A 23,280-nucleotide genomic window follows, 5' to 3' on the forward strand; every position below is an offset into this window, starting at 1 on the left:
TGGTGTACGGTTTGAATGAGAATGATCGTTACGGCAGCGGAGCGGGGATTTTTAAGCTGACTGGCTGGCTCGAGAATTACGCATGTGTGAGACTGCGACCAATGTTTCGTTCATTTTTTTTCTTTTTCCTTTCCAATCGTGCTTCATTCTATTTCGCTGCTGCTCTGGTTGCCCGTATTGGTCGGTACGATTTGAGGAGCACAAAATGGACCAATCAAAAATGGGCACATAGTGCATTTTGACAATGCTTGATATTTCACAATTATTCAATTATTTATCTCAAGAAAAATGAAATGTTATTCGTTATGATAGATGCGTAGATATATTTCCTATCAATTGATGCAAAAACCTTTGCGATCTATTGAGAAATGCTCGAGTTATAAGCGTTTCATATCTTGCATTTTTTCCTACTTGTTCAGTGCCTAGATTTCCATTTCACCCCCTATATCTTCCGGTGCCGAACGCGTTAGTACCAGTGCTCCAGTCCACCTAGTCGGCGTTATATAGTTTCGGCCGCCGAAGTGATCGAGTTGGCTGGCAAAGCTGTTCGCGACGATAAGAAAATCCGCATTCAGAACAAACCACATTCGGTTCGGTGGACATCTAGACAAGAATAGGCAGTTTCAGCGAGTGACGAGATAAAAGTTTGTTCTTCATACAAACTGCTTTGGTGGCAAATCCAGAACAAGGCAGCATTGATGGCGTTCGAAATGGTTTTTTTCAAAACCACGAGTACAAAGTTTTCTAAATTGGAACCATTCCATAAAACACGGCGCTTATCAGGGCCATTAAACCTTTCAAAAAAGAGTTTACGAAATATAGTTCAAAATACAGCATTCTAAAATATTATCCAAATTAATAATAAAACACAAATTGATTTTTCATAATTTGTTTGCCAGGATATGAAGAGTATGAGAATTTTGCAGTTGTGCTGAGCTTATTGATGGTTGGGGACTTTCTCGATTATTCAATTTTCACCAATTCTTAAATTGCTTCCAGATTGAAAGTACAGTAATTTTAGTTCGATAATTAGCTAATTGGATTTTTGTAAACTCTATGGGGGTCCAAATTATGACCCAACATGTCCCAAGCTGGATGGGAAGAAATTTTCCAACTGTGTAAGCTGTACCACTGTCATCGCAAATGTTCAATTACAGGTTAAAATCACCTCCAATGCGACACTGAGTGGTGCTTCGGCATGTCGCATTAAATGTGATTTACAGTACAACAGTCCCAAGCTGGATGAGAAGAAATTTTCCAACTGTGGCGAGTGGCAAACGCACTCGCTAAACAGGAAGGTTTAACCGAACAAGATGGAGATATCGAGTGATAACAAAACAATAAACTCTTTAGATTAAAGATGATTTTGTGGACCTGAAAAGGACCCTTTTTAGCGTTTGCTTCCTTCTCCTTCTCCTTGTCGGTTTCCGAGATATTCTTCTGCGCCGTGCCGAACTTTTTGGCGGCTTTTCCACTATTCCACTAGTCTTCGGTGCCTTCGTGTTTGTTAGAAACACCTGCATGTGAATCCAACGAGCGAACAAATCGCAATGAATATATTTTTTTGCCATCGCTGCCTTTTAACGCTCATTCGTTCGACTCGTTGGACTCGCCCCTTTGGCTGAGTCTGCTGATTTGTCTCTATCCTGTGAGCGTGTACCGCTAATGTACAAAACGCGCGGATCCGCTGAAAAATATATCATTCTCTTTCAAACCGTAAATCAGTGTGGCATCGTTTCACATCACATCGCATCAACGGATTGGTGCCGGAGCACCAGCATACCTAATAGCGGTTATAGAATTTCGGCCGCCGGAGTGCTCGAGTTGGCTTGCAAAGCTGCTCACGACAATAAGAAAACCCGCCTACAGAACAGAGCACATTCGGTTCGGTGGCAACAATCAGTTTCAGCGAGTGGCAAACGCAATCTCAAAACGGCAGCAGGTAGAAGAAGGAAAATGTTTGTTTATACAGACTGCTTTGGTGGCAAAACCAGCCACCGTAAAACACGGCGCCTTTCATGGCCATTAAGCCATTCAAAGAAAAGTTATTAAAAGTTATTCACAATACCAATGCATTCTAAAGTGACATAATATGATATATAATATGAACTGAATTATTTTGTTTATGCTTGTTTTTGAACTTATTGGTGGTTGAGGTCTTTTAAATTGATCATTCAGTTTTCACAAACCCATACATGGTCTCCGAATTAAAAGTGGCTCCAAATTACAACACATTGTATGCAGGATGGCATTAACGAATTTTCTCGGTAGCAAGAACTGCTTTCTTTAGTTGATAACTGATGTTGAAAATTGACTGACGTTACATCTGCAATGTATAGAAACATAACTAAGGAGCAATATGATGAGCTATGCATTTCCTGCTACTCTGTTCTTATTTTAAAGGACTTTAATTCGAAGGTCATCCGTCCCTGTATTCACATTGATTTTTCAGAACGTTTATAGCTCGTCTATTCCTCGACAGATTGTAGAGTTCGTCTCCAAAACCTCAGTTCTTTTTCATTTTTATTTATTTTGTTTGCGGAGACTACAAATATTACAATTCATTGGTCTCCGAAACCACAGTTTTAGGTACGGTAATGTGCTCAATGATCTGACGACCACCTATGCATTCCTTATCACAGCCCTCATTTTGATTGTACGATATGTGCATACGCCGAAAAATTCCCGGCGTTGAACATTTAATGAGTACAAAGCCTTCGGAAAAAAAATCAAGAATCAACTATAAGACAGTGAGAAAAAAATGAGAAATTTTTACAAAAAAAACGCAAAAACACAACCAAAAGGTTCATTTCAGAACTCCCAACATGTTCATAAAGAGTAAACAGTAAACTAATCCATATTTCAGGTAGAGAGGTAGGTATTCACGTAGGAGAAGACAATAAAACAATATATTTAAAATATATATATATTTAGAATAAGCTGTCCCCGTTGTATAGTCCTACGTCACTCCGGTTATGTCCCCGACATTACCCACCCGTCTTTTTTTTCTTCTAAAAAACGGAGAATATGTTTGACCTGGATTGAAAATGAGTTCAATGTTCTCTAAGATTACGAAACATTACAAAATAGGATAGTTTTAATTGCTAACGGTATGTTCATCAGAATAAGCTATATAAATTGAATCTACGTGTTACCTGTAGTACCAACATCGGGTGCATCATTAGATGACGCTTGCCTCGAAATTTTATTTTCCTTGGCAATGCGTTCGTTTTTTGCAGGGCATGGGGGAGCCTGCCTTCCTCTTTTTCTTGCTCATCACACATCATTCGAAGCGTCTAATTCATGACGCGGAAAGAAAAACACACGATACGAATAACGCGAAAAACGAACTGAAAAAACCACACGACGATATCCAAGTTGGATTACCACTGGTGGGGTCCAATCTTAGCAGCGAAAGCAAAGTGATCTGGATTGCTCAACAGCCCGATGCCGAATAAAAGTTAGTCTACTACTACTACTAAAAGATATTTATTCAAGTATTCTTAAATCTAGTACAATTTTTAGTTTACATGTCAATTGATCAGCCTTGTGGGCCCGGCAACTTCGTTCAGATTGAATTTTGTTTTTAAAAATGTTTATAACAATGCATCGTTTGTAATCTAATTTACATATGAACCCGGAAGGAGGGAAATATAAAATTTTTAATTGGGAAAAATTTGATAACCTACCTAACTACAAAAATAATTAAAACTATGGGACTAGCTCCCGGATGAATACGTGCGGGGACCGCTGGCAAGACTCCCTGAATCTAGTCAGGATTATATTTTTTCGCTCTTCCAGCACCTGAAGACCAGACAACCGGTGGATCTCTGAATTTCGTGTCCTAGGTGGATTGTCCAGGATCATTCGAAGGATCTTGTTTTGGATGACCTGAAGTTTACGGTGATGGCTATTGGCGCAACTCTCCCAGATTGGCAGACCATACTCAATCACCGGTAAAACGATCTGCTTGTATATCGCAAGTTTATTTTTCCGCGTTAAAGTAGACTTTCGATTGATGAGCGGGTAAAGCGACTTGAGAAGCTTGGAACACTTCGTGGATGTTTTGTTCACATGGGAAGCGAAGTTCAAATTCCTGTCCAGGGTGAGGCCCAGGTAGACTACATCATTCGATCAATTTATGGGAGTGCTGCTGAGGTGGACTTTCACGTCATTAGGCGGAACAAGTCGTGGTGATTTGGAGTGTGGAAATATTATGGTTTGTGTTTTCGCCGCGTTGATGCATATCTTCCATGATTTTAGGTAGTCAGAAAGAACATCCAGGCCTCTCTGCAAATTTCTAGTTAACGGACGTATCATTCGACCCTTGTAGATGATAGCGGTGTCATCAGCGAACATCGACAGCACGCCATCACCAGGTAGGGGAGGAACATCAGATGTATAGATGTTAAACAGGATAGGACCTAGGAGGCTACCCTGCGGAACTCCCGCTATGACGTTGAACATATCGGAGAGCGTGTTGTTTAGAGAGACCTGGAAAGTCCTATCCGAGAGATAGTTCCCGATGAACTTGATAAGGAAGATCGGGAAGTTGAAACGTCGTAGCTTGAACACAAGACCATTGTGCAAGACATTGTCGAACGCCTTTTCGACGTCCAACAATGCCATGGCAGATGTTTTGGACATGGACTTGTTCCGCCTAATGATGTTCGTGACACGCGCAAGCTGGCTGATAGTGGAGTGACCTTTCCTGAACCCAAACTGCTCACGGAGGAAGATGTTATTCTGATTTGCAAACTCTAGTAAACGACTAAGAACCAGTTTTTCAAACAGCTTTGAGATTGACGACAAGAGGCTGATGGGGCGATAGCTTTTGGCACTGGTAGGGTCTTTACCAGGCTTGTGGATTGGTATTATTTTGGCTAGTTTCCAGCGAGACGGGAAGTAGCCAAGCTCCAAGCACTTGTTGAAAATCGATACCAAGTGCTCGAAGAAACCAACGCTCAAGTTTTTTAACTCGAGATTGAGCACTCCGTCAAACCCGGCGGCCTTCATGTTTCTTGTACTACGGATCGCAGCTATCGCCTCATCAGCCGTTATTCTCGATTCCTCGGGTAGAACGATGGGGGTATCAGCGACACTAACCAGAACCTCCTCGACGATAGGCTCGTGGGGACTCACCATGGAGCGACCAAGATTGTGAGAATCCACGAAGTGTTGACCAAGCGCATTTGCTTTTTCGGCAGAGATTAGCAGAGACGGGAACGAATCCGGTGATTTGAGTGGAGGAATGGGTCGCGGTTTATTTTTAAGGAGCTTGGCAGTTTTCCAAAACGGTTTTGCACAATCTGGGAGCGAGCGAAGATGATCTGAAAATTGTTTATTCCTGAGATTCACAATCCTGGCATTTATGATTTTCTGTAGACGATTGCAATTAGCCTTCAGGTGGAGGAGACCAGTACGTTGATACTGGCGACGGATAGTGTTGCGAAGTCTAATTAGATTTTTAGTTAACCTGTCTAGATTCAGGGAGTTACTCACCACTCTTGAAGCCGGAACGTGTCGGTCTCTGGCCCGGGAGATCGCCTCATCGATGGCCTGAAGGGAACGGTTGATGTCGTCGGTTGACTCAGGTACAATGTCATAATCGATATCGATGTCGACGCACTGCTGGAACTGCGACCAGTTGCGTCTCGATGGTAGTTGCGTCTCGAAGCCTGGAATCTGTTGACGGATGACCCTACTTCAATCGCCACCGGATAGTGATCAGAGCTGAGCTCTTGGTAGACGACAGGCTCCGAGATATTTGTCGTGTTTGAGATAAATATGTCGATGGTTGCGTGGATACCGGATCGGCTCAAACGGGTGGGACCATCCGGGCTTAGAATGGTGTACTCTGCTTCTTGGAAGTCATCGTGCAGGATCATACCGTTTCGGTTACAGCGGGTGTTGCCCCACGCTTGATGCTTCGCATTTAGGTCGCCACCGATGATGAACTGCTGCCGCCGCCGAGTCAGTTGAATGATGTCGTTTCGAAGAAATGCTGCCGAGCCGTCCCGTATGTTTGTTTGTTTGGGGCAGTAAGCTGCGACTATAGTAATGGGACCGACTGGGGTTGAAACTTCCACCCCAACGGCCTCGATTATCTTCAGCTCGAAGCTTGGAAGCAGCTGACAGCAAATATTTCTTCTGAGTGCGATGGCCACGCCACCACCCACAGAGCTGGTTCTATCGAGCCTCACGAGGCGGAAATCAGGAAGGAAGACATTTATATCGGGTTTGAGGTGTGTTTCCGTGATAATAGCTACGTCAATTTCGTTCTCGTTGAGAAAGTCAACGAGCTCAATGGCTTTATTCTTGAGCGAGCAAGCGTTCCAGTTTGCTATTCGTAAGATGTTACGGTCCATACTTGGAGATGAGGGCGAGAACAGCCTCAAGCTGTTCATTCAATGTCTTGCATGTGCGTTGAATCCTAATGACCTCGGAGACTAGCAGAACGAGCTCCTTATCATTCAAAGGTGCGCCCTCGGCGGTCGTGCCGGATGTTACACGTGAGTACGACAGACCCGGGAGGGGGGTTTGATTCTGCTGCGACGCTGCGTCCATGAGCCGATTCTGCACTGAAGAGCCGCTAGGGATCACTTGGTTGCTTGCGATGGGGGCGGCGGGCTCACCACGATTTCGTAGATTGTTGAGTGGAAGAGGGGACAGATTTGGAGCTGCACGGCGTTGTTGAAGCGCGGGAAATTGCACATCGTTGACAGCTGGTGGACGTTGGTTGCGCTTTCGTCCTGGTTGGTTATTGACGGAGGCACGCTCTCGGATCTCAATGTACTCTGCCCTCTTCGGACACGCACTGCTGGTGGGATTGTGACCAGCTCCGCAGTTCGCGCAGACAGGGACACCGTCTTTCATATGTTCACATGCATCAGCGTCGTGGGTTTTGCCCCAGTTAACGCAGCGGGATGCCATGTGGCAGTTTCGTGTACCATGCCCAAACATGAAACAATTCGAGCATTGGGTAACGTCTCTGTGAACCGGTCTGTAGCGATCCCACACAACCGCGATATGGAACAGCTCTCGGATATTCTGGAGGTCCTTCAGGCATGTCGAGTTCTTGGCGAAATGGACGAGATAAAGTTGGTCACGATACGTCCGGGTCTGGTCGTGCCGCTTCATTTTATAAATTTGAACTGGCTTGATTCCGTTTCTCTCGATTTCAGCCGACAATTCGTTAGCGTCCATATCGTGGAGACCGCGGAGCACCACCTTGAACGGTTTCTCAGCCTCGATGTCGTGAGAGAAATACTCACAGTTCCGCTGTTTCAGTATCTCCAACACGGCCTTGTAGTGACTCATGGCAGGAACCATCAACTTGAAGCCCTCCGCACAACGGCGGATGGTGCACCTCAAACGATTCTCGATGAAAAAGGCAATTCGAGCATGAAGCCCCTCCGGGAAGCCTTTCACATAGATCGGCGGTAGTTTCTCCTTTTTTTTCTAATTTCGGTTCGTCACCATTCTCGAGAACAGCATATCGATTGTTCGCCAGCAGCTTCTTGGCCGACGGATCAGGGGATTCGCCCGATTGTTCGGCGACGTTTGAAAACCGGGAGCGCTTTCCGTTGCTGCTACCACTTGCGCCAGAGCGCGTTTTGCCTGCGACTTGATTCATGGGGACGTCGACGTCCAGCGCGAGGGAACACTTTTACTTTTCTTTTTCTTTTTACTAGACACACGAGCGAGCTAAAACACGTCGTTACTGCTCAACACAACAGCAGAGAATGGATAAAAGTTAGTCTCAGCGAGATCCACTGTTTATACTCTAGGCAAGTGTTCCCCTTCCTTCTTCTTCTTTTCCTTTGTTAACAGAGATTTTAAATCCTACGATTTCCCCTTCGTTGCTCGTTATTGACAGTTCTGTTCGGGAAAGCACACAAATGGACAGAACAAATGTATGGGAAAATGGAAACGGATTCGAATGTATAGTATATTAAACAAATCTTAGGGAATTTCCGATTCGTTTAGTACGTAAATCATCAAAATCCGTTCGCGGCAAAAATAGTTATTAACGTTAACTTTATTTCATAAAAACGTGACCTGTTTTCTGATTTGACACCCTTAATGACAGTCGTAGTTCTACGTCAAAAAGTGTTTGTAGTTAGTCTAAATTTTGTCACGTCACGCTGAAATGAATCGTATACTTTTCGAAGGGTGACAACAACTTCTTGAGACAGTTGATAACGTCCACGGCTTACAGAGACAAGGCTAGCTACTCCGGATCAGTCATTTTTTAGTGACGTCATCTGAGTCGTTGAAGTAAACAATGTGTTCTTAATTTTTATTTTGCGTGCTTTGTAAGTTTGTGCGTTGATAATATAGTTGATTATATTTAACACCATGAATAATTTGATAAAACATTTATCCACAAAGAACATAATTCTCGGTTTTTCGGAAAGCGAAAGAATCTCTTTTTTGGCCCGATAATGTCATTTTCATAATTTATACACCCGCTCACAGCGCATTGAACCATTTTCGATTTTTCATTTCAGGAACATTTACGCGTAAGTCGGAAAACAAAACACAACTGGCGACTGTTTACACTGACAATTCGGATGACGTCATCAAAAAAAATGTTTACTCGCTAAAGAACTAGCCTTGTCTCTGTAAGCCGTGATACCGTCGCTGGGGGTGAGAATGGGACAAAAAAGGAAATTTTCTATTTTGTTGTTGAATAGCTATCGTAAATTAGAGTTGAACGCACCTCTGATTATGAAGATATGTACTCTAATAATGAAATTAGGAATGCTGTTTAGAAAATTGTTGAAAATAACCTAGAAGTGAGATGGAAATGATTCACAAATTTTTCTTAATTTTGTCGTGATGCTGGTACCTAGAGGAAATTTAAACTTTTTTCGTCGCTTTCGGGTGCCCGTTTTATCAACTATCTCTCGTTTCGAAATGAAAAAATCCTCCATTCCTCTGCCTGGAGGACTTGGAACATGTGAGATGACGGGGCACCGCTTCAAAATACCTGTGGAACTTAACTTAGAAACATAAAAATAGTAAAAACCTAAAATATTCTAGATACAATTATGTAGTGTTTCAATCTTATCCCTCTCAAAGGTTGGTGATTAAAATTCAAATTCGTTTCAAAATTTTTTTGTTATAACTTGTGCTTATTCAAATAACGTTTTAATTTTCTCCTTGAACTAAATTTGAAACTCGATTTTTTGATGCATAACCTCATGGAATGGGTCATACAAACAATACTTTCAAATATTTCAAATATGATAATAAATTAATCATTATTAACTTATCTATTTACAGGGGACGGCGAAATGGAAAACAGCATGGAAACAGAAGCAGATCAAACAAACACAAATCAAAACGAGAAAAGCTTTATTATAGTTTGGCAGGTTAATAATGTTTAAAGTGTAATTGTTTTATCTTCGTGGCATGACATTTTCTGAAATGCCAAGGCTTTAATTTTGTTTTAAGTATAACTATTTAATATATTTTACATTATTTTTCGTGTATTTCTAGCTATAAGAATGCTTAATAATTATTTCTAGTGTAATAATTTTTCAGTAAACTCCAAAATCTAGTACATAGCAATGAATACTACCCAGCAAATGTGTATTATATATAAATTATGTTTCATTTGTGTAGTTCGGAGTTTTCACAAATATATGAACATTAAAAGCGGCTGCTCGAACTTTATTCTATCCTATTTAGTCATAAAGTAGCCTAACCATTCGTACGTTATCTAACTTTTTTCCAATTCATTTATTTGTAAGGCTCAATCGCACAAGCTTTGCGGAGCCGCTAATTCAAGTTTGTTTATACAAAGTTTCAACTAATTGCTATGTTTAGTAGGATTCGACCGAATACTCGCGGTTTATTCGAGGTTAAAAGGGCAACAATTTTTGTGGGACGGGTCAGGTAAGGAATATGGATATGAGGTATCGTTGTCTCAACCGAGAGTTGCCACACGCACTGTAGCGTTGTGCATAATGACCAGGGATAGCATCTGGTGTTCGACTATCTGTCGAGGTTGGGTGACGGTGAGATGAAGGGACAAGACAAACAAACTAATAACGAAAAAGAAAAACACAAAAGCATTAAATACTTATACTAGACCGTTTCACGAACATATAGATCAACTGCATATAGCAGATGTCGCGAGTTCCCAACACGTCTCTCACAGGAACATAGAGTTGTCTTCCTTGGGCCTCAAGGGCATTCAAAAGGTACTCTCTGGCTGCGTAATTATCCGTACATTGCCAAACTGCGTGATCGATGTCATCGTAACCGTTTCCACACCGACAGACATTGCTTTGAACAAGATTTATTCTGTGGAGATGCACATCTAGCGAGTAGTGGTTGGACATAAGTCTACGCATTACATGTATGAAATCACGACTTAACCAAACCTTTAAACCACGCTCTCGAAGAAATTTTTGGAATATTTGAATATAACCACCGCTCAAAATTTCCAGTGTCCCTATCGGATTGCCAACTCAAGAGGGAACTCTGACGCTGTAATTGGAAAAATTCATCGTATGAAATGTATCTATCAAATAATTCGCCTTCTTGGGCACCCACCTTTGCGAGAGTGGCCGCCTTCTCATTGCCAGGAATTGAGCAATGAGAGAGGACCCATGCAAAGGTTAACTTATAAGATCTTTCGATCAGTGATCTGCAGCCTCACTTTTGTGAGGAAATAAGAACAGTGCCTACTAATTTTCATCGACTGGAGAGCCTCAAGCGAACTGAAACTATCCGAGAAAATGAAGTAATGGTCTGCAGGCTTGTTGGAGATTATTCTCAATGCGAAGTCGATTGCTGCCAGCTCAGCAACATAAACGGAACAAGGTTCCTGCAGTTTGCGGAATGCGCTCGAATTTTTATTGAAAACACCGAAGCCAGTGGATCCATTGAGGCGAGACCCATCAGTGAAGTATCTTTTCATGCAATTGACTTTTTGGTACTTTCGGTTGAAAATACGAGGAATGAAAGTTGGTCGAAGCTGATCTGAAATGCTTGTTTCATCGACAGATCGTATTCAATTGAGGAACTGCTGATGGTGAAGTGAGTACGGTCTTGAGTAAACGATGGAAGACAAATATCCGACGAAATATAGTTATAATAAATTTTCAAAACCGAGATTGTATATTTAGATGAAGAATTTTTTCAAGGTTTTCAATCACAAGTGTGTTCGTGACTCTGCATTTCACCAGTATTCTGAGAGAAAGTTCCCAGAATCGGTTCTGTAGAGGAGTTACCCCTGCCAGAACCTCGAGACTCATGTTATGCGTTGAGTGCATACAGCCGAGAGCTATACGCAGACAATGATATTGAATTCGTTCCAATTTTAGAAGGTGACTTTTAGCTGCTGAGAGAAAGCAGAAAGAGCCATACTCCAGAATAGATAGAATAGTTGTTTTATAAAGTGTTATGAGCTCCCCACAACGTGCGCAAATCGTGCGGAGAAAGTTGACTCTTTTTTGACATTTTTGCTTCAAATACGTAATGTGGGTATTCCCAGTGAATTTTAAATCAAACCAGACACCAAGGTACTTGAAGGTCAATGATTGGGTAATGTTTCTGTCCAAAAGCTTAAGTTGCAATTGGGCTGGGGACCGCTTTCGAGTAAACACTACCAGTTCAGATTTCTGCGGCGAAAATTCGATCCCTAAGTTCCTTGCCCAAAAAGACAAGTTACCTAGGGAATTTTGCAATAGTCTTGCAGGTTTTCGGCATGAAGATCTCTGACGGAAACCACACCATTATCTGTAAGCTGTCTTAGTGTGCATTGTTCTGCCAAACAACTGTCAATATCTTTCACATAAAAATTATGAAGAAGAGGGCTGAGACATGAGCCTTGGGGTAGACCCATATAACTATTTCTGGAAGTTGTCAGCTGTCCGAGGGTGAAGTTCATTTGCTTTTCTGACAACAAATTGTACAAGAAGTTATTCAAAATTCCAGGAAGTCCAGATCTGTTCAGATTGTCTGACAGAATTTCTATGCAAACTGAATCAAAAGCTCCCTTAATATCCAAGAATACTGAAGCCAGTTGCTCCTTGTGCGCAAAGGCCAGTTGAATATCTGTAGAAAGCAACGCTAGACAATCGTTTGTTCCTTTGCTCTTGCGAAACCCAAATTGTGTACTTGATAGCAAATTCTTGATCCATTGATCGAGTCTTCGAAGAATCATTTTCTCCAGCAATTTTCTAATGCACGAGAACATAGCAATCGGACGGTATGAGTTATGGTCAGACGCTGGTTTGCCTGCTTTTGAATTGCCATCACTTTGACCTGTCTCCATTCGGGTGGCACAATATTGTTTTCTAGTAGGGTATTGAATAAGGCTAGCATCTTCTCGCGATATCGGGAAGATTTTTTAGAAGAACGAATTTAATCATATCGCTTCCGGGTGAAGAGTTGTTCGATGAAAGAAGAGCCATAGAAAATTCCAGCATTGAGAATGGTCTGTCCAGAGTTCCACCGCTCGGAGACGTTTCTCAAAGAATATGTTGGGCTGGAACTGAGTGTGGACAGACCTTTTTAGCGAGATCGAATATCCATCGGTTGGAGTATTCTTCACTCTCGTTGGTAGATGAGCGGTTACGCATGTTGCGTGCAAGGTGCGTATTGAGGTTTCACGAGAAAGACCTTCGATGAAATTGCGCCAGTAACCGTGGTTTTTTGCTTTAACTAATTTTTTCAGCTGTATTTCTAGCTTTGAATATTCCTCGAAGTGTGTGGATGTTCCATGTCTACGAAAAGCTTTGAAAGCAACAGATTTTTGACGTAGGACTACGTCTAACCGGAAGATATAGGGGGTGAAATGAAAATCTAGGCACTGAACAAGTAGGTAAAAATGCAAGATTTGGAACGCTTATAACTCGAGCATTTCTCAATAGATCGCAAAGGTTTTTGCATCAATTGATAGGAAATATATCTACGCATCTATCATAACGAATACCATTTCATTTTTCTTGAGATAAATAATTGAATAATTGTGAAATATCAAGCATTGTCCAAATGCACTATGTGCCCATTTTTGATTGGTCCATTTTGTGCTCCTCATATCGTACCGACCAAAACGGGCAACCAGAGCAGCAGCGAAATACAATGACACGGGTATTGCTTGATTCAAGTTTTACCCACTAACGTTTTCCTCTTACCTTTTTATTTTCAGAAGCCGTTTTCCCGCCAAATTTGCGCTGCGTTGTGTTGTGCTGTGTTTGAGTGAGAAAAAGTGCTGCAAAAGTCTGTATTAAGACTCAGTGAATTTGAAATAAAAAGTAAGAATAGAAAAAGAAAATTATAAGCGAAGTTATAAGGAAACCAAAAGAAGAGAATATATTGGTGATCCAGTTTAGTGAGTGCCTGAGGGCCTCTTCGAAGGCTATTTTTTCATTTCGTGGTATTGAGGTGTTTCTACGGCGATAACCAAAGATCTCGTTTAATCACTGGTTGTTATCATCAGGTACGCGGTAAGCGAAACCATTTTTCTTATCTTATCTCATCAATAAATACCATATTAAAAACTCAGTGGGTCGATTAGCCCAGCCGTCATTATGGCGGCTGAAAGCAGTGGTGGCGCGGTACCACCTGATATAAATAAAAGGCGCAACAATTATAATTATACAGTTCCACTTTTTATGGACCCAAACGGCGAGTTCGGGCAAGCACATTTCCTTTTGCTCCAGGCAGAGGAAGGTTGTAAACTTCCAAAGAACCCGTTTATAATTGGGAAAACCATCCAAGATGCGGTGAAGGGTGATATTGAAAACGCCCACACCGAAGAAAACCGATCCTGATACGTGTTGAAGGTGAGAAATCCCGAACATGTTGAAATCCTTCTTCCTCTGAAGGAATTAATTGACGGTACAAAAATTAATGTCAATTACCATCCAACGCGCAATTATTCTAAATGCGTCGTTACTTGCTGGGAAGCCATAGAATTGTCTGAAAAAGACCTTATAGCTTCACTAAGCGATCAAAATGTAACGAAAATTCATCGTATGACTAAAAAGGGTAAGGACGGTGAAGTAATTCCTCTTCCTACTTTAATATTGACGGTTTTGGGTACTGTTCCTCCACAATTTATAAAATTTGGTCTACTAAGAGTGGCAACCAGACCTTTTATACCAGAGCCAATGCTCTGTTATAAGTGCTGGAATATCGGACACACAAAATTGCGTTGCCCAAGAAACAAACCACTTTGTGGAACTTGTGGCGAAGAGCACAAAATTGTCAAAGATACCAAATGCGACAAACCAGTTTTTTGCCTTAGATGCAAAAACAATGAGCATGGATCTTTCAACAGAAAATGCCAATTTTACCAGGACGAAAAGGAAGTCCAACGGCTTCATATTGTCAAGGGGATCTCGTTTGAAGAAGCGCGTAAAATTGCAAAAGGCGGTAAAACCACCTATGCAGGAGTAGCGCAACTAAGGCTAACTCAACAAAAAACAGATGACGAATTCAAAAAAATCATCGAAATTAAAAATCGCGAGATCGAAGATCTCAAGAAACAATTGGCAAATCTTAATAAAAAAATTGATTTGCTATGTGCTAATGAATCTTTGACCGAAATGGACACAGAAAGCGATCGTGAAAATAAAGGGTGTGTCACATCAAATTGCATCACGGAAAAAACGCTGTAGAAATTCGCCCAGTAGACCGATCCTTTTGAAAATTTTAGACAGTAAAATAAAAACTAATCAACAACTTTTGGCATTTTCTTTTTATTCATACTTCGAGTCCAAGCCCGTATGCTCGCACCTTCCTCTTTACCCTGTCCATAAGGTTCTGTCCAATCCATTTTCTCTTGAAGTCCGCCTCCGATTTGACAACTTTTGGGTTCTTCCGGAGGGTCTGCTTCATAATCGCCCAATATTTCTCTATTGGGCGAAGCTCCGGCGCGTTGGGCGGGTTCATTTCCTTTGGCACGAAGGTGACCCCGTTGGCTTCGTACCACTCCAACACGTCCTTTGAATAGTGGCACGAAGCGAGATCCGGCCAGAAGATGGTCGGGTCCTCGTGCTGCTTCAATAGTGGTAGTAAGCGCTTCTGTAGGCACTCCTTAAGGTAAACCTGCCCGTTTACCGTGCCGGTCATCACGAAGGGGGCGCTCCGCTTTCCGCAAGAGCAGATCGCTTGCCACACCATGTACTTTTTGGCAAACTTGGATAGTTTCTGCTTGCGAATCTCCTCCGGAACGCTGAATTTGTCCTCTGCGGAGAAGAACAACAGGCCCGGCCGCTGACGAAAGTCCGCTTTGACGTAGGTTTCGTCGTCCATTACCAGGCAATGCGGCTTCGTCAGCATTTCGGTGTACAGCTTCCGGGCTCGCGTCTTCCCCACCATGTTTTGCTTTTCGTCGCGGTTAGGAGCCTTCTGAACCTTGTATGTACGCAGGCCCTCCCGCTGCTTGGTCCGCTGGACGAATGAACTTGACAAATTCAGCTTATTGGCGACATCCCGGACCGAACTTCTCGGATCATGTCTAAACTGCTTAACTACGCGCTTGTGATCTTTTTCACCGACGGAGCATCCATTTTTGCTGTTCTTCACCTTCCGGTCGATGGTTAGGTTCTTGAAGTATCGTTTTAGTACTCTGCTGACCGTGGATTGGACGATTCCCAGCATCTTACCGATGACCCGATGTGACAACTCCGGATTCTCGAAATGAGTGTACAAGATTAATTCACGACGCTCTTTTTCGTTCGACGACATTTTTCCAAATTTACGAAAAATTGACGGTGAAGCATGGCCAACGTGATCTATACACTTTTATCTGGTTATAAGCGAAAGCTGAAGATATAATTCCTAAAAATTAAATTTCTACAGCGTTTTTTCCGTGATGCAATTTGATGTGACACACCCTTTACTAACATCGGAATTAACACTGAACAACCAGAACACACCATATACATGAACAAAAAACGATCAAAAAAACACAAACGACATTTAACAATTGACAACGGACAACAACCGGCAAAAAAGACTCCGACTAGAGAACACATGAAAACTCCACCAAAAACGAAACAAACTAATAAAGAACCACTTATAATCGGACCCAGCAACACACAAATGAAAACAAATATGGAAATAGACCAATCTTTTGACAAAATGACGCTAAAGCCATCCACTTCTGGTAACAGTACATCTGCCCCAGCTAGAAACAACTCTTCATAAATGGCTAACAATCCCACCAAAAATAATTGGAAAATTTTCAACAATTTAGCCGTCCAATGGAACGTTAGAGAAGTAGACTTACTGATTTGCAACTATTAATTTCCGAAATTATTCCCATTATTCTTTGTATTCAGGAAACAATGACTCCTGGTAATTTTTCTTCAGATTACATAAAAAATTATGTAACATATTTTAAGGAAGGCCCCACCCCATCTTCAAACGGGGTTGCAATTGCAATTAAAACCGGGTCCCCCCATAAACTCCTTAAACTCAACACTTCAATGCAAGCAATAGGAATTTTATCTGAATTCCCAATTGCAGTTACAGTTGTTAGCCTGTACATCCCACATCATGCTGATTTGGCTACACTTGGTGGTCAACTGGATCATCTAGTGAGCCAGCTTCGCCCCCCATTTATAATTACGGGTGATCTTAACGCTCACTCTCATACTTGGGGTAGTACACACCTCGATCGAAGAGGAGAGATAAGAGGAGAGAGGAGAGATCACATTTTGAATAATGGTCAACATACCAGATTACACTCTTCTAATGGTCTCACAACCGCCATTGATCTCACTGTCGCTTCTAGTCAACTTGTTTCGAAGCTATTATGGAACGTTTATGAAGACAACTGTAATAGTGATCACTTCCCCATTATTATTTCCCTTGGTAAGTCTTCTCCGGAAGTACCCACTAGACCAAGGTGGAAATTTGAATTCGCAGATTGGACTAGTTACCAGTTAGATACTGAAAACCGCCTCTTAGCCAGACAGGATTGGTCTGCAGAAAGCTTTTCTCAGACCATCCTTGAAATTGCTTTATTGCACATACCAAGAACCAGTGGAAATCCTGGAAAAAAGTGCGTCCCTTGGTGGACCCCTGAGGTCGGAACTGCTATTAAATGCAGAAGAAATGCGTTAAGAAAATTGAGGAACACCAACTCAAACAGTCCGCTCAAGCCTATTCTGTTGAAGGAATTCCAGAAGGCGCGAAGCGAAGCTAGGTCTGCCATTTTCAGAGCCAAACAGGACAATTGGGCCAAGTTTGTCGAAGACATCAACCCTCAAACGTCATCAAAAGAGTTGTGGAGCAAAATTGGAAGGCTAAACGGCAAAAAGAGAAGAAACCAATACAATCTCCTTATTGATGGTCAATATACTATTGACCGTAAAACAATAGCAGAAGCTTTTGGAGAACATTTTGCCAAAGCCTCGTCCAACCATAACTACAAATGTCTTTTCCAAACCAGAAAAGCCGAATGTGAAAATGAACTAGTTGACTTCAACTCCGATTCTGAGTTTGATTACAACAGGGATTTTTCCATCATCGATCTTGAATGGGCACTTGGTAGAGCAAAAGAAGGCTCTGCAGGACCAGACGAGATTAGCTATCCTTTGTTGAGAAATCTGACCTACCTTGGAAAAAAAGTCTTATTGAAACTTTACAATAAGGTATGGTCCAGCGGGAATATTCCCAATTGCTGGAAAGAAGGTCTGATAGTTTCACTTCCGAAACCAGACAAAAACCAACATCTTCTTGACAATTTCCGACCTATAACTCTTTTGAGTTGTGTCGGAAAAGTTCTAGAAAGGATAGTTAATCGACGCTTAAAGACCTTCTTAGAGTCTAATAAGCTACTAGATCCAAGACAGTTCGCTTTTCGTGCGGGAAAATGCACAGAAGATCACCTCGAAGAATTAGAGGCTATTGTACATGACGTTATCGAGAAAGATCACCTCGCAGTTGTGGCCTCACTTGATCTTAGCAAGGCATTTGATAGAGCATGGAGGTACCCAGTATTGAGGAGTCTCTTCGACTGGGGGATCCGTGGAAGACTAGGTTTTTATATTAAAAGTTTCCTAGAAAATAGAACCTTTAGAACCATAGTCAACAACACAAAATCTTCACTAAAAATCCAAGAAAATCGAATTCCCCAGGGCTCGGTTATATCACCAACCCTCTTCTTGGTCATTATGCAATCCCTTTTTGCAAAAATTCCTGATAATGTAAAAATCCTTGTTTATGCAGATGACATTGTGCTAGTTTCAGTTAGCGTCGCTGCTTCAGCAACAAGGAAAAGACTTCAGAGATCAATTGATTCCGTTCTAGACTGGGCCCAAAATCTTGGTTTCGAAATATCTCCGGAAAAATCTAAAGTTCTTCATATATGCAGTCCAAAAGCTCAATTCAAAATTTCCAACCCCAAAATTTTCGAAACCCAAATCCCCTCAGTCAAAACTCTTAAAATACTCGGAGTAACCTTTGACAAGATACTTAGTTTCATGCCACATGCTCAGGCGATCAAAAAAGAAGCCCGAAACAGATTAAATTTATTGAAGGCAATTTCTGGCAACCTAGTTTCCGGACATAGGAAATCTCTCTTAAGGATAGTAAACGCTTGGTTAATTCCAAAAATTCTCTATGGAGTAAGCATCTTCAGCAGAGGTGGCGAAAAACCGCTTAAAACGATCGAACCGGTATATAATAAGGCAATAAAGATAGCCATCGGTGCCTTTGTTACAAGTCCCACTCTCGCTGTTATGGCGGAAAGTGGGCAGCTACCATTCGATCGGCTCGTTACGAAGATTGTAACCGATAGAGCTATCCGTTACCTTTCAATTCCTGACCGCGACCATGATGTCCCATTAATATCTCGGGCGAAGGACCGATTCAAAGAACACACCAATCAGGATCTTCCCGATATATGTGTACATTCGACGGTTATGGAAAGGAATTGGAATGTGAAACCGCCGAACGTCAACCTTGATTTACTCGAGGAAGTTCGTGCAGGAGATCTCCAACCAAAAGTAAAGGCATGTTTCAATCACCTCATAGAAACAAAATTCCAGTTTGAACATCAAGTTTACACTGATGGTTCTGTAAGCACTGACGGTGTCGGTTGTGGCATTTTTGATAACCAATACACTGGTAGCTTCTCGCTTCCTCCTCAATGCACAATTTTTAGCGCAGAAGCTTTTTCGCTTCTAATTGCTACCCAAGAGTGCACACATGATTCTCTTCCTACTGTTGTATTTTCTGATTCCGCGAGCTGTCTCCAGGCTCTTCAAAAAGGTAAAAACCTTCACCCATGGATCATTGCAATAGAAGAAGCTGCTTCTGACAAAAAAATTACCTTCTGCTGGGTTCCCGGTCATACCGGAATTCCTGGAAACACTGCCGCCGACAAATTAGCCGGTAGGGGCAGAACCCAAGAACCCCCTAATATCCCCTTTCCTCGTTCTGATGCGAAACTTTGGGTAAAACAACAGATCCGCCAAAGTTGGGACATAGCCTGGAGAAATAGCAGATCAACTTTTCTTCAAAGAATTAAAAACAACACTCTTCCATGGCATGACAGAAACAACAGTAAGGAAAGACGGCTTCTCACCCGTCTTCGAATCGGCCATACAAAGGTCACTCATACATATCTTTTTCAAAGAAATAAAGAAAAACCTCAATGCTCTTGCAACGAGGCTCCCATCTCTGTAAGTCACTTGCTACTGGATTGCCAACATACGAAGGATGCTAGAATTAGGAATAATATTGGACAGAACCTAAGGGACTTATTAAGTAATGATGACACTCAGGAGAATAACTTAATTGAATTTTTGAAAGAAATAGAACTTTACAAGAAAATATAGAACATTTGAAACAAAAATAATAAAAATAGTAGAAAAGAAAATCGGAGACGAATGAATTGTTAGATTTAAGGTCTCCGTAAACAAAGAAAAAGAAGAAGAAGAATACAATGAACCCGATTGGAAAGGAAAAAGAAAAAATATGAACGAAACATTGGTCGCAGTCTCACACATGCGTAATTCTCGAGCCAGCCAGTCAGCTTAAAAATCCCCGCTCCGCTGCCGTAACGATCATTCTCATCCAAATCATACACCACATCGTTTCGCATCACAACATATCAACAAACCAACACAAGCAGCCATGTCTGGACATGACAAAGGAGGAAAAGTGAAGGGAAAGGCAAAATCCCTATGCCGAGCGCGTTAGTACCAGTGCTCCAGTCCACCTAGTCGGCGTTATATAGTTTCGGCCGCCGAAGTGATCGAGTTGGCTGGCAAAGCTGTTCGCGACGATAAGAAAATCCGCATTCAGAACAGACCACATTCGGTTCGGTGGACATCTAGACAAGAATAGGCAGTTTCAGCGAGTGACGAGCAGAAGATAAAAGTTTGTTCTTCATACAAACTGCTTTGGTGGCAAATCCAGAACAAGGCAGCATCGATGGCGTTCGAAATGGTTTTGACGTAGGACTACGTCTTTCATTTCTATACCGGGGTGTAAAATCAAAGTTTCGAAAACGAAAGCGTTATGCCGGAGACCGAGATTTTGAGCGTTAATAGCTCCTAAACAACTGAACGAAATGGTATGATAACACTTCATTCGAAAGATAAAATGTCTACGCGTTCTATACTTGTTACTTTTTGATCCAAAAACTTGTTTCAATAGTCTTAAAATTGCTTTCAAAACAGGCTATTGAAAATATCCAATGAAATCACCAATCGGTATATAAGCGAGCGCCGCTTAGAAATCCACTCAGTTCTAATTGAACAGCGATTGGAGCATGTTGTCGCTGTTGTGGTGAAGCTCTTCGTTTATCATGAAAGCGCGGATGAACGGTGTCACCAAGAGCCTGTTTGTGCACCCTAGGCCAGAAGGGAATCCATCAGGAGGAGAGTGATGCCACAAACGGTTCCCCGGGAAGACATCGCTACACACACATACACGCGCGGAATTCTTTCCGTTTGGATGCCATTCAGCATTGAGAAAGTTGCGGAAAGATCTAATCTTTTCTGGAAAATAATCTGCCAGTTCCTCTGGGAATTTAAAAATACATTCATGTGAAAGAGTTTATTTGAATGTTTTCTATCCATGTAACACTGTGACAAAATACATTTGGTTTTGTGATTTTTCAATCAATCGCAATTAACAGGATAGCTTCAGAAGATTATTCTTCCCCATCAGTAGGATATTTCCGTATCCAATATTGTATGCGCCCGCAATCGATTATTGCTCAGTCGCGAAAGTTCCGGCTCAGAGAGTTCATTCCCCTCTAGTTTGCCTTCCAAATTGCCATCGTAAACCACACCTTCTCTCGATTCAATCACACACAAAAAGCATACTTAAGCGATATTCTGGTGGTGAGACACATTCATTTTTCGTAAGGAAATCGACAAGACAACATCGTTGCCTAACGTGCTGGAGGAGGTGAACGGCGAAGGATCGACACATACACGCGCAGAATTCTTTCCGTTTGGATGCCATTCAGCATCGAGAAAGTTCCGGAAAGATCTAATCATTGCTGGAAAATGATCTGCCAGTTCCTCTGGGAATTTAAAAATACATTCATGTGAAAGAGTTTATTTGAATGTTTTCTATCCATGTAACACTGTGACCAAATATTTTTCAATCAAGTACTATTAACAGGTGGTTATCGAGTTAGTATTAACCACTGGTGGGCTTCCAGTATCGAGGAAAATGTGGAAATATCTAATCGTTACTGAAAATAATCTGCCAGTTCCTCTGGGAATTTAAAAATACATTCATGTGAAAGAGTTTATTTGAATGTTTTCTATCCATGTAACACTGTGACCAAATATTTTTTCAATCAAGTACTATTAACAGGTGGTTATCGAGTTAGTATTAACCACTGGTGGGCTTCCAGTATCGAGGAAAATGTGGAAATATCTAATCGTTACTGAAAATAATCTGCCAGTTCATCTGGGAATTTAAAAATACATTCATGTGAAAGAGTTTATTTTAATGTTTTCTATCCATGTAACACTGTGACCAAATATTTTTCAATCAAGTACTATTAACAGGTGGTTATCGAGTTAGTATTAACCACTGGTGGGCTTCCAAAATCGAGGAAAATGTGGAAATATCTAATCGTTACTGAAAATAATCTGCCAGTTCCTCTGGGAATTTAAAAATACATTCATGTGAAAGAGTTTATTTTAATGTTTTCTATCCATGTAACACTGTGACCAAATATTTTTCAATCAAGTACTATTAACAGATGGTTATCGAATTAGCATTAACCACTGGTGGGCTTCCAGTATCGAGGAAAATGTGGAAATATGTAATCGTTACTGAAAATAATCTGCAAGTTCCTCTTGGAATTTAAAAATACATTCATGTGAAAAAGTTTATTTTAATGTTTTCTATCCATGTAACACTGTGACCAAATATGTTTCAATCAAGTGCTATTAACAGATAGTTATCGAATTAGCATTAACCACTGGAGGGCTTCCAGTATCGAGGAAAATGTAGAAATATCTAATCGTTACTGAAAATAATCTGCCAGTTCCTCTGGGAATTTAAAAATACATTCATGTGAAAGAATTTATTTGAATGTTTTCTATCCATGTAACACTGTGACCAAATACATTTGGTTTTGTGATTTTTCAATCAATCGCAATTAACAGGATAGCTTCAGAAGATTATTCCTCCCCATCAGTAGGATATTTCCGTATCCAATATTGTATGCGCCCGCAATCGATTATTGCTCAGTCGCCGAAAGTTCCGAGCTCAGAGAGTTCATTCCCCTCTAGTTTGCCTTCCAAATTGCCATCGTAAACCACACCTTCTCTCGATTCAATCACACACAAAAAACATACTTAAGCGATATTCTGGTGGTGAGACACATTCATTTTCAGGCATTCTTTGTGTGGACACCGACTGGACAACATCGTTGCTGGACGAGCTGGACGGCGAGGGATCGAGTGCCTATCTCAAGGCAAGAGGGTGGAGGTGGTAGCGCTGGAGTAGAGTAGAGCTTTCAAAGGGCCTTTCTCAAGGCTAGAGACGAATGAACTGCAAAAGTTTAAAGTCTCTATAATACAAGACCTTCCTTTTTTGAGACACATTCATTTTTCGTGAGGACATCGACAAGACAACATCGTTGCCTAACGTGCTGGAGGAGGTGGACGGCGAAGGATCGACACATACACGCGCAGAATTCTTTCCGTTTGGATGCCATTCAGCATCGAGAAAGTTCCGGAAAGATCTAATCATTGCTGGAAAATAATCTGCCAGTTCCTCTGGGAATTCAAAAATACATTCATGTGAAAGAGTTTATTTGAA

At 41.5% G+C, this 23,280-nt stretch overlaps 1 protein-coding gene across 3 annotated transcripts in view; it reads left to right on the plus strand.

Annotated features, from left to right (window-relative positions):
* Nucleotides 1–9,669, plus strand: part of LOC129764232 (JNK-interacting protein 3) — a 211,645-nt gene extending 201,976 nt beyond the window's left edge. For all 3 annotated transcript variants that reach the window (XM_055763114.1, XM_055763113.1, XM_055763115.1), the window contains one exon: nucleotides 9,292–9,669. Coding sequence is in view for 2 of the 3 variants with exons in the window: in XM_055763113.1 (XP_055619088.1) it covers nucleotides 9,292–9,395 (104 nt within the window). In the remaining variant the exon portion in view is untranslated. The remainder of the gene's footprint in view (nucleotides 1–9,291) is intronic.
* Nucleotides 9,670–23,280: the final 13,611 nt, after the last annotated feature.

The sequence above is a fragment of the Toxorhynchites rutilus genome, chromosome 2 (assembly GCF_029784135.1).
Source record: "Toxorhynchites rutilus septentrionalis strain SRP chromosome 2, ASM2978413v1, whole genome shotgun sequence".
Taxonomy (NCBI): domain Eukaryota; kingdom Metazoa; phylum Arthropoda; class Insecta; order Diptera; family Culicidae; genus Toxorhynchites; species Toxorhynchites rutilus.